Source organism: Amblyomma mixtum, chromosome 2 (genome assembly GCF_055824585.1).
Source record: "Amblyomma mixtum isolate Tamu chromosome 2, ASM5582458v1, whole genome shotgun sequence".
Classification (NCBI taxonomy): domain Eukaryota; kingdom Metazoa; phylum Arthropoda; class Arachnida; order Ixodida; family Ixodidae; genus Amblyomma; species Amblyomma mixtum.
The window spans coordinates 121,161,139-121,173,651 of record NC_143013.1 but is presented as its reverse complement, the minus strand read 5'-3'; the positions used below and the strand labels follow the sequence as shown (position 1 = coordinate 121,173,651).

The 12,513-nt window shown below is 48.4% G+C and overlaps 1 protein-coding gene across 1 annotated transcript; it reads left to right on the top strand.

The window, feature by feature from the left end:
- The first annotated feature begins 5,417 nt into the window (after window positions 1–5,417).
- On the top strand, window positions 5,418–7,522 carry LOC149360736 (uncharacterized). The gene has a single exon (XM_089569384.1). It carries the CDS (start codon window positions 5,437–5,439, stop codon window positions 7,450–7,452), a length of 2,016 nt encoding a protein of 671 aa, XP_089425510.1. The 5' UTR covers window positions 5,418–5,436; the 3' UTR covers window positions 7,453–7,522.
- The last annotated feature ends 4,991 nt before the right edge of the window (window positions 7,523–12,513 follow it).

Sequence of the window (12,513 nt, the reverse complement as noted above, 5' to 3'; positions counted from 1 at the left end):
AGTACGCAATTGTTTGTGAATCTTAAATGCTGGAGACGCTGGAGGGCGCTTGGGAGGCATCCGTCTGATTTGACGCCTTTCTGCAAACACTCTCGAGCGTCCTAGAGAAGGAGAACTACGTATGCTTTGGCAGGAAGTAGCGTAGCCTTAGCACGCTGGGCTGCTGAACGGAAGGATGGTGGTTCGAATCCCATCGTGCACAAAGATTTTTTTTTCTGATCTGACTAGTAAAGCGTGATACCTCTGCTGACAACCTTTTGTTGACAACGATGAGGCATTAAAGGCTTTCGGCTTAAAAACTGGCGCATTTGTGTGTGTGTGTACTCTCAGATGGCAGAAAAATTCCAGCGATGGCAAAAAAGAAAATCAAACATCATATGACGAAATGAGCAAGCCGCGTAGCGCCAATCCAACAGTCAAAAAATGTCGTCCATCGACATATACTCCCCACTGTCCGACCGTCTGTTTGGCGCCACTTTACCGAAAGTTTTCACGACAAATGTAACGCAACCGCTGGTCATGCAGCCTTCCGGGTGGTGTCATAAGATTTGTCGTTACATATCGCTTACATGTGCTAGCCAAGTTGGAGCCTATCTTGCGACAGGGATTCGAACAGACTACATACGCGCCTTCATTTGTATGCCGTCTCAAACTTTCTACCTTTTCTCTTCTGGCGCGTTTGAGGTGTCCACCGAGATCTGAGATAGTTACTGCTACATTTCCTTTCCTCAAAAACCAATTTTCGTATCAAAATTGTGGTGCAGCCGTTCATTGTACAGCGTTCCAGGCCTTTTCATACGCGCGTCTGTGGGTGGGTGGGTGTGTCTACACCAAGGGACAGTAATGCTTTCGCATTCCCACACGTAAGAATAAGCGCCTCCGCCGAATGTTTCATTCTGTGGAAAGCACTTCGTCGTCAAAGTTTTGAAAAAAAAAAACGATTGTTTGCATGCATATACCGATTGCACTAAAGCATTCAATTCTGTCCAGAGTGAGAATTTTTAATATAAATTCCGTCATTACAGAATAAGAGAGAGGGCAAATTATCTCTTCTCCTGGCCCATTAAAAACCACAGTGAACTTCTAATACAAGCGTTTACAATTTCAACATGAAATAAGTACAAGTGCACTTAAGGGTAATTATGGGACCACTGCTCGGTACTTTTCTTATCGTTCATATTTTTTTCCATTCACAGTCTGTTACAGAGGTGGGCCACGAAAATGTACGTGTTGGCTGTGCAAACATATGTATTCTTCATGGTAGTAATCCCAGATTATAAGAGTTAGCTGTGTCGCTAATTATGTTTTTTCAGTGCTCAGAAATTTTTATGGAAGTATATTCTAGAATTAATTACTCAGAAAATGGAAGCAATTTCTGAATTACAATTTCTAACGCATAAACTCAGCTGAAGGAAAAGTATGCCACGAGTTTGCTTTGCAAATATGTTAACACGCTTGAATTAGCGTTTTCAATATCGTTACAAGGAACCATGTCGGACAGTTCCGCATTATTTACTGAAGTTACGATTTGGCTTTCTTATACCCAGGTTATTATGTTCAATAGGCCTACAAATTTATGAATGGCGCCTGGGCATATTGCTTATTCCGCGCTATCCTTTTTGATGCTTTTTGTTTCAGTTCTCTTAGTCATATAAACCATAGCCGATGTTTCCAGACAGCGGAGAAAGAACCAGTGAGGACGATGAAGAGTATTTTTTGACCTCGTGTTCCCGAATGTACGTTTACTCTTCGCACAGCGCAGTGCTTAACCATACTGGTAAATGACGATTTGATAGCAGCAGTGCTCAGACCGGCATGATGAAGTGTGCAGCCAGCACTTTCGTGAAACAAGTTGGTGCCTTATTCGTAGCAGGACGAAATTGTGCGGAAGCGTACACGTGTACCTAAAACCTGAACGTAAGAGATATTGAAAACCGATGACCTTCTGACGCATTGCCACGAAGGTTTATGCTGTACTTTGAGTGGAGAAACGGGGGTACTTGCGTCTGGTGGTGTGGCGGGTGTGCTCCGCATGAGCTCCCGCGAACTTGATCGACAACGGAGGATATTGAAGACGGAGGACTCTGAGACTTCAAGAGCCGTTTGTCGGAGCAACGGAGCTTCGAAGGGATACAAATTTTTGATGGTAGGCCCGTTTTCATGATTTTATCGCCATTTCTGTGCGGCCTTGTAGGAGCCGAGCGCTAAGCCTAGCGTTCGACCAACCATCGCAACGTGGTCGGGGACTCCCCGACGCACGCAAGATACCGGAGCTGGCCGAGGTGGCAATTGATGAGAAGGAACGAGAGGAGGATTTCGTCGAGATGACGGCGCCAGAAGATGAAGCAGAAAAGTCAGGTTTTCAAACCGGCTGGTTTAAACGAGAAGGCAAAAGGTATATACCGGATGAAGATGGCGGCAACAGAAATGCGCAGCAGCAACCTAGCCTAGGAAAATTCAAGCCCAAACTAGGGAAGAAGCTGGCGGAAAAAGCGGTGGAAAAGAAAATAATAGACCTACCAAAAGGCGCTATAAAGCTGCTCCTCAGACCTAGCGGCGGCATAACGGCGACGTGGGGGAACGTGGAAGAATTTGAAGTTGCGAACGCGCTAGCGCAAGAAGCAGGGGTGGATCCGAAGGTGCTTATGAAGGAAGACGTGGTCTCGATAAACATGACACAACAAACCATCTTCGTTGCATCAGCAAGCGAGGACAGGGCTGTGAAGTACCAAGACGCCAAGAAACTGACAATCAGAGGGAAGACGGTGAAAGTAAACAACCATGCACCGATGCCGGACGGCGCGGGCAAGGGAGTCATACACGGAATTCCTATGAGCATGAGTATGGAGCTAATCAGGGAAACATTGGACTGTGACGCGAACCCGCCGATATTGGGCGTACGGAGACTCGGAGACTCCGGCTCCCTGCTGATTCTCTTCGAGGGAAGCGAGGTGCCTTGGCGGGTGAAGTGTCTGGGATCTTTCAAGAAATGCTGGTTGTACAAGAAGAAGCTAGAAGTGTGCGTGACATGCGGCCTACTGGGACACAGAGCTGATGTATGCCCAGACCCGAAAAAATTGAAGTGCCGAGGCTGCGGCAAGGAGAATCCGGAGCAGGGACACACGTGCATCCCCGTATGCCAGCTGTGCGGGGGAGCACACATGCTGGGCGACAGCAAGTGTAGGAAGATGTATAGGAAGCCGTTCGTGGCGACGAAAGACGCAACTAGCCGAGAAGATGGGAAAGACGGAGCAGCGCAGGTCAAGGACGGGCCCAAGGGAAGGTCCAGATCCGGGACGCTCTCGAGATCCGCGTCCGGGGCGAGACTCACGGACAAGAAGGAGTTCCCGAGCCTGCCGTCCAGGGAGGACCCGAGACTACCCAAGACTGGGCCCGAGGAAACGGTAAGCTTCGCGAGCAAGGTCACCCAGGCTAACCCAGAAACAGTAGCGCTGAGGAAGGAAAATGCAGAGTTGAAGGCGAAGATAGGGAAACAAGAGGCAGAATTAAAGAGGCAAGGAACGGAAATTGCGGAGCTGAGGAAAATGATAGCAGAATTAGTAAACAATAAGCCGAGGTCGGTGGCGCCTCCCACGCAAGTGGCAGCGCGAAAATTGCCGGAGGCGAAACCGGAGATAGAAGAAGCAGACGAGAAAATGGATACGGAGGTGGTTAGACCCACTTCGATAAAGCGAAAGGCGCCCGAGACCGACCCCCTTGTGACGCTGGAGAGGAAGCTAACGAGTAAATTTGGAAGCAACATTGATAGGCTGGAAACGCAGATGCAGGAAGTGAATGTAAGGTTAAACGCTCTAGGGGACATTAAGGGTTCAATGGACAAGATCCTAGCGGCATTAAACGGCCTCACTGAGAGGATGGCGAATACGGAGAGTGTAGTTTTTTCCAACAATGGACAGGAATCAAAGTAAGAAAGAGAACGCCACCATTTGGCAATGGAATTGCCGAGGGTACCGACGGAAGCGAGCGCTATTACAGCACCACGTGCAACATGTAGAAGACAAACCAATTGCTATAGCGCTGCAGGAAACTGGGGGAAATCAGGTAAAACTGGCCGGATACCAAAGTTTCTATAGCGATAGGGGTGAAAAATGCAGAGTGGCCACGCTGGTGAAAAGGAATATAGCAACCCTAGAGCACGAAGTGAGTACGGGGGACATAGAAGCGGTAATGCTAGAAATGATTACGGGACCCAAGAGAGCAAAAAGCATATTTCTGCTTAAAATCTACAGCAACCCGAAGCAGAAGAAAATGAAATTCGGAACGATATTTAGAAAAGCCATCAAACTAGCCGGCCAGAGCCCGTTGGTGATCGTGGGGGACTTTAACGCGGCACACCAGGAATGGGGGTACGCGAGGCAAGATCCGAAGGGCAGACATCTCCTTGAGGAGTCCCAAAATCTCGGACTTACCTTGCATACCGACCCATGTGCGCCCACTAGAGTAGGTAGCAGTGTAAGTAGAGACACCGCGCCGGACCTCACCTTCAGTAAAAAAGCAGGCAGGGTAGAATGGGCAAACACCAGAGAAAATCTGGGTAGTGACCACTTCATCGTAGCTACGAAGCTGGGAGAAGGAATCAAGCTACGGAAACTCAAACAGGCGAGAATAGTGGAGTCGGACAAATTCAGGGAGATTCGCAGAAGCCACAAAGCTAAGGAAATTGGATACATAGGAGACTGGACGAAACAGCTGAAGGAAGATGCCAGGCACGCGGAAGCAGTAGCAGAAGGGGAAGATGCACCGGAGATAATGGATAGCAAGCTAATGAGCATGTGGAAGGAGAAGGAAAGGCTCGAGAAGAGACTCAAGTCTCAAAAATGGAACAGAAATTTAAGGCGTTCGTTAGCCAGACACACCAAGGAAATGGAAACGTATGCTATTAAACTAAACGAGCAAAATTGGTACGCCAGGTGCGACGAAATGGAAAGGGGCATGAGCCTAGCAAAGACGTGGAATATATTGCGGCATCTCCTCGACCCGGGAAAATCTAAACAGGCAGCGAGTGCTAACCCAGTGAAAGCGAGACACGCTTTCCAGGGGACGGACAAACAGCTGATGGACAGGCTCAGGGACATTTACATAGGGGACGCGACAGAAGTACGACAGGCAGAATATCGAGGAGCGGAAAATGAAGATCTAGACGCGGACATTACGGTAGCGGAGATCAGAGCAGCTATCGCTGAGCTAAAAAATCGCTCGGCCCCTGGCCCGGATAAAATATCCAATGTCATGCTCAGGAATCTAGACAACGACTCGATAGATGCAATTGCGCGGCACATGAACAAAGTATGGACGGAAGGTAAATTGCCAGAGGAATGGAAGCAGGCAGAGGTTGTTCTCATCCCCAAGCCGGGAAAAGAACCAAAATTAGAAAACCTAAGACCGATCTCGCTGACGTCTTGCGTGGGGAAACTCATGGAGCACGTAGTGCAAACGAGGTTAACGAGATACATGGAAGATGGAAACCTATGGCCGCACGAGATGGTGGGCTTTAGACATAAGCTCAGCACGCAGGATGTAATGCTCAGACTCAAACATGACATTGTAGACAAGAAAGGATTAGATGCCAAGGTGATCCTAGGTCGTGACCTCACGAAGGCCTTCGACAACGTCCGACACGAGGCGGTGCTCAGAGGTCTGGAGGAGGTAAACGTGGGCAAGAGAACATACGAGTACATCAAGGACTTTCTCCAAGGGAGGAAGGCGGTGATTAAATTCCACGACGCAGAGTCCCCCGCCATAAGGCTGGGCAGCAAAGGTACCCCGCAAGGCGCCGTACTGTCCCCCTTCTTATTCAACATAGCGATGAGAGGTCTCCCGGCCATGCTGAACAAGATCCCTGATCTAAAATTCAGCATGTACGCGGACGACATAAACATGTGGATGAATAACGGAAGCGACGCGGAAATTGAGTGGAGTCTTCAAAGGGCAGCAGACGTAGTGGTGAAGTACGCGGCCGAAAGAGGCCTGGCGTGCTCACCGCAGAAGTCGGAGCTCTTCGTGTACAATAGCGACAGCAGGAACAAGAGAGACGTAGAAATTAAAGTGGTGGTGGGAGGCCTGGAGGTGCCCAGGGTCGAGGAAATGAGGATCCTAGGCATGTTTATCAACAAGAAAGGCAACAACACCAATACCATAAAGAAATTAGCCACATATGCAGACCAAGTGGTAGGCATATTCAGGAGGGTAGCAGTAAAAGGGCGAGGACTAAAAGAAAGGAATCTCCTGAGAATGTCGCTGGCGTACGTAATAAGTCGGATCTGCTACGCGACGCCGTACCTAAACATGAACAAGGCAGAAATAGAGAAGGTAGATAGAATATTGAGGAAATGCGCCAAGCGAGCTCTGGGACTTCCGATATCTACGTCGACGGAGCGGCTTGAAAAAATGGGGGTTCACAAAAGATGGGTTGAGCTGGCAGAGGGGGTGAGAATATCCCAATTAGAACGGCTCGGCCAGTCTGAAACGGGCAGGACAATACTCGAATGGGTAGGAATCCGGCCAGAAAGTAGCACGCACAAGATGGTAAACATCCCGGCAGGAATCAGGGCCAAGATATGCGTCCCACGTATGCCGCGGAACATGCACCCCGTGTATAACAAGGAAAGGCGAGAACATAGGGCTAAGGCCTACGAGAGGAAGATGAAGGAGCGACCGGCAGACCAGGTGGCGTACGTAGACGCGGCGTGCGGACAGCACGGGGCGGCTGTATCCGCTGTGGTCGACGGGGCAGGAGTACCAACGGTAGCGGCTTCGAGCCGCACGAGAGATGCCAATGCGGCGGAAGAGTTGGCGATAGCGCTCGCTTGCGTCGGTACCAAGGCCACGATGATTTTAAGTGACAGCAAAACTGCAGTAAGAAACTTCTCGAAAGGAAGAATCTCGGAAGAGGCCAAACACGTCCTCGAGGCGAGGCCGATAGAACGTAACATAGAGATAATATGGATCCCAGCGCATGAGTCTATTGCAGGAAATGAGGCTGCACACGAGCTTGCCCGAGCTCTCTATCACCGGGCGGCCGCAGAGCAGCCCTCCCGCATAGACATGAAAGATAGCCTAATTTCATACCACGAGATCACGGAACATTATAAGCTGAGCAGGAGGGTCTATCCGCCGCCCGACCGTTCCCTCGCAAAAGAGGAGGCAATTGCGTGGAGAAGATTGCAAGGGGGGAATCATATAAGCCCCTTCTGGGTATACATAACAATCTCCAAAGAGGAGAAAGACCAATATTGTATAACGTGCGGGGAGAGGGGCACTCTCGACCATGTCATATGGGAATGTGCTGGAAGCCCGGGCGCCGAGCAAAATATAGAAGATAGAGAAGCCTGGGAGACCTTGCTGCGGAGCGAGGACCCCGCTAAGCAGCAACAAGCCATCCGCCTGGCGGCTGAGGCCGTGAAGAGACAATGTGTCTTCACCAGACCTTAGTTTGCGAGGCTCCTAAGTAGGGCTCCCTTAGGCCTGCGTGCCGGGGGGTCCAAAAAGGAGTCTCATTTCGGGGGAAATAAACGTTTTGATGATGATGATATGCTGTACTTTCGAATCTGGGCCCGTATTACAGAACTTTGTCAAAAATCTGTCAAAAGTTATTGACAGTGACGTCGACGCTTGACGCAAAATTGACGCAACGAGGAATCAGCCAATTACAGCAGAGCGGCGCCCCGAACCATTTGTCTGCACGACGAGGGACCGTCTGCTAAATTTTTGCTAAAAGAGTAAATGAATGCACAGCGATAAAAATAATTATTATTTTATTTTGCCATAAAACTATGTTTAAAGCTGAAAAATATCAAGAAAAACACGAAGCGCAAGAAGTTAGGCTATTAAATTTGCCAGTGGGTAACTTTTGCTGCCGCCATAGAGTTTCTTACTATTACCTAGAGGGAAAGCTGGCGGCGCTGCACTTCAGCCACCATGGACGCCCAAAGCATCATGGGGCGGTGAACTACTTGTTGCGGCACAGTCGTAATTTTTTGGGTACATGGAGTGGCACTACTGAGACGTTTCATTCTAAAAACGCTGTTCGTGTGTGCGCAGACGACTTTCGCGCGAACGCAGTGGGCAAAAGCCGTAGTAGTGAAAACGCGAAGACACACGACGCCAATAAAAGGTTTCAGTTTTCTAAAATGCCATTAAAAACCTCTTATAGTGTTTAAGCAACAACATCTTTTTTGAAAACATATTTACTTTTAAAAGAGCGCTTGTTAAGTACGAAATATTAGTTTTTATAGTGTTCATTACTTGGCCAATAGGAGAGCGAGTCGTCTCTTATTTTGGGCAAACTTTGCACTTAAATGCTTTTCTGCTCGTTTGTTGCAATCATTAGACAAGAGTTTCAATGTTAGGACGTTTGTAGTTATCAAACAGCTTTATTTTTCTATTATTTTTTGGCCAAATGTTGCAGTTCCGCAACAAGTAGCTCACCGCCCCATGATGCTTTGAGCGCCCATGGTGGCTGAAGTGGTCACGTGGGGTCGCCATGCAAACTCCCATAGACGGGCTGCCAGCTTTCCCTCTAGGTAATAGTAAGAAACTCTATGGCTGCCGCGGGTGTGCGCAGACGACGGTAAAACGTCAACAAGCCGCTTTGCACGGAAACAACTGTTCCACGCCTTGTTTTCTTATGCGGCGTCGAAAATTAAGGTACTATGCGGTTGTTCTAAGAGCGGAAAAATCGACGAACCCAACTTGTTAAGGTCTGTGTTGTTCGGCTTTTACGATCGATCACAAAAGTGTCAAAGCGTGAAGCGTTGCAGTACAGAGGGCAAAACGCATGTCTAGAACACGTTCTGAGCGTGTTTCGGGCTCAACACGCGATAGCTAGCGATAAGATTTGGTTAAAAATGGTCTGAATGTAAACATGTGCTGTCAAACTTATAGAATTTAATCGCCAATTTTTGCCTTCTTGGTCGCAGTGGCTGTGTCAGCGGCAGAACACACAGTTTGGTTGTTCTAGGCATGTGTTTTACCCTCTGTATGTGATGTGTGGTCATCTGTTTCTTTTTCCTCGACAGGGAAACCGAAGACGACCACGAGGTGCGATATGCAGGGGAAAATAAAGTTCTTTGCCAGCATAAGCATGTTTTATTTGTATGTTGCTGTGACACAGAGGTGATGTCGGCTGCCGAAGCGTGCATGAAAGCCGCCGGTCGCAAATAACCGCTGTGCACACAGCACCCACCGCTGCACCGACAGCGCACTCGTACGCACACCTCCCAATTCATCGGCAAGTTCGTCGCACAGCCACACCGCAGTCTGCTTCTCCAGTCGACAAAGGCGTCGGAACAGCTCGTCCGGCAAGTCAAACGCGTCTTCGTGCGCCCTCCTTCGCCGTTGCTCGCGTCGCCGCAGCCACCTCAGTCTTACAGCCCCATACTACAGTGCTCTAGAACCCACACGCCGCCGCTTCCGCCACCGCCATTTTCTGTCAAAAACTCAACGGTCGAATTTTGACCGTCTCGAAGCCGTAAAAAAAAACGACAAAATGCGCCTGCATAATTAGGTGTGCAACGTCAGCACTTCTGTCATGTCCGTAACGTAAACGACAGCCACCCATGACGCAAGAAAGCAACATGGCCGCCGGCCACGGCCGACCAATAGGAGCGCGGCTTTTTGAAAAGTTTTTGACGAGTTTTTGATTTGACAGTTCCGTAATACGGGCCCTGGGCAGGAAGACCACACTGGTGCGCAGAAGACTGCAGGCGTACTCGTCTGTCGAGGAGCTATTGTTGTCAACCGTGACGCTGCAGAGATGACAAAAAAGGAGTTCTTTCACTGAAGTTCTAAATTATGCGACTCGCTAAGGGCATAATAGGATTTGAGGCATGCATCGAGATTGTAATGCAATATCAGTTGGATGCCATTAATATTTTTATCTTGGAATCCACTCCGTTACCCTTAAGGACCAGCGGTTATCTTGCCTTCGCATTACATGCCCTGCCCAAGCCCATTTCTTCTCATTGATTTCAACTAAGATGTCATTAACCCGCGTTTGTTCCCTCACCCACTCCGCCCTCTTCCGATCTCTGAACGTTACACGTATCATTTTCCTTTCCATAGCTCGCTGCGTTGTTCTTAACTTTAGCTGAACCCTCTTTGTTAGCCTCCACGTTTCTGCCCCATAGGTGAGTACCGGTAGGATACAGCTGTTGTATATTTTTCTCTTCAGGGATATTGGTAAGCTACCATTCATGATCTCAGAGAACCTGCCATATGCGCTCCACCCCATTCTTATTCTTCTAGTTATTTCCCTCTCATTATCCGGATCTGCGGTCACTACCTGCCCTAAGTAGACATATTCTCTTACTACTTCCAGCACCTCGCTACCAATTGCGAACTGCTGTTCCCTTGCTAGGCTGTTGAACATTACTTTGGTTTTCTGCATGTTAATTCTTAGCCCTACCGTTCTGCTCTGCCTGTCTAACTGGTTGATCATGCTTTGCAGTTCTTGTCCTGAGTGGCTTAGCAAGGCAATGTCATCAGCGAATCGCAAATTACTCAGGTATTCTCCATTAACTCTTATCCCTAACTGTTCCCATTCCAATCCCCGGAATACCTCCTGTAAGCAGGCAGTGAAGAGCATTGGCGAGATCGTGTCTCCCTGCCTGACACGTTTCCGTATTGGAATTTTATTGCTGACTTTATGGAGAACTATAGAAGCTGTGCAATCGTTATAAATATCTTCCAATATTTTCACATAACACTCTTCCACACCCTGATTCCGCAATGCCTGCATGACAGCTGAGGTTTCCACTGAGTCAAATGCTTTCTCGTAATCAATGAAGGCTATATATAGGGGTTGGTTATATTCTGTGCATTTCTCTATCACCTGATTGATAGTGTGAATGTGGTCTATTGTCGAGTATCCTTCACGAAAGCCTGCCTGATCATTTGGTTGACTAAAGTCCAAGGTTGTCCTGACTCTATTAGCGATTACCTTAGTAAATACCTTGTAGGCAACGGACAACAAGCTGATTGGTCTGTAATTCTTCAAGTCCTTGACGTCTCCTTTCTTATGAAAGCAAACGTAGCAGGGGACGGCAGAAAGTTAGGTGGGCGGATGAGATTAAGAAGTTTGCGGGGATACAGTGGCGGCAACTGACAAAGGACAGGGTTAATTGGAGAGACATGGGAGAGGCCTTTGCCCTGCAGTGGGTGTAGTCAGGCTGATGATGATGATGATGATGAATATTTTTATTGCGAAAGCAATACTACTTGCACTTTCCAGGGTGACCACCATCGTGCCGCGGCGGTGACCACCATTGACCGTCATTCGACCTTGATTGCATTAGTTGGATTAGATTGGATTACACTGGATTACATTACATCGGATTGGACTGGATTGGACTGGACTGGATTGGATTTGATTTGATTGGATTGGATTAGATTACATTAGATTCGATTACATTGGATTGGATTCGATTGCATTGGATTGGAATGGAATGGAATGGATTAGATTGGATTTAATTGAATTGGTTTGGATTGGATTGGTTTGGATTGGATTGGATTGTATAACCGATGCATTACCACAAGTCTAACCCCAAGCACCACCACCAGCTACATTACCAGCTGTACCATGGCGTAGGTACGGATATTGCTTTCCCAATTACCGGGCTTAACCAAGCTAAGCCACAGCGAATTTTTTTAATACTTCCACACAGTTCACAAAAATACTCTCACCCACCGATTCTTTGCTTCCTGTACCTTTTAGTTACTGTCAGAACCATTGCTATACTATCTTTGCATAGGAGGTCCTAATGCGATTTCCAGGAACTCTGCATGCTTCTTAAATCTTCTCAGTTGCGTTCAATCCCATCGACCCCGCAAAATGCAAAACTCAAGTTGGCCAGGATGCTTCCGTGTTTAACATTGTCGAAAGCCCCTTTCAGATCAAGGGCGAGGATGGCTTTGTCATTGTGTTGCATAGTTGTGGGTCGTATGACATCCCTGTGCAGCTGGAGAAGGACATCCTGTGCAGACATGTGGGGGCGAAACCCGAACAAGGTGACTGCAAAGAAGCCCTTACTCTCCAGGTATGGAGAGAGGCGATCCCGAACCATCGTCTCCATAAGCTTGCCCGCACATGATGTCAGTGATATGGGCCTAAGGTTGTCCGTATTCACGGCCTTACCTGTTTCAGGGATAAACGTCACAAGTGACGTTTTCCACTCGGGAGGGAGTGGACGCCCGTCCCAGATCTGGTTGATGTATTCTAATAAATGGAGGTAGGATGAGTCCGGTAGGTTCGCCAACAGGTTCACTGTTATGTGATCCCGTCCCGGAGCCGTACCCCGGCGCATTTTTGCTAAGGCCGCCTTAAGGTCGTGCAACTCAAAAGGGGCATCAAGTGTTTCATTAGGCCTGCCAGAGTACATGCACTCAGGCCGAGGCGGGTCCTCCGTACGACAGAGATATCTGTCGCACAGAGTGTCCGCAAGTTGCGCCGTCGTACCTTGATACCCTTGCAGAGCCCGCCGGAGCTGCTTTTGC

What these genes read in the sequence shown, in the direction of transcription:
- LOC149360736 (XM_089569384.1), top strand. Translation starts at nt 5,437, where the DNA reads ATGGAGCACGTAGTGCAAACGAGGTTAACGAGATACATGGAAGATGGA.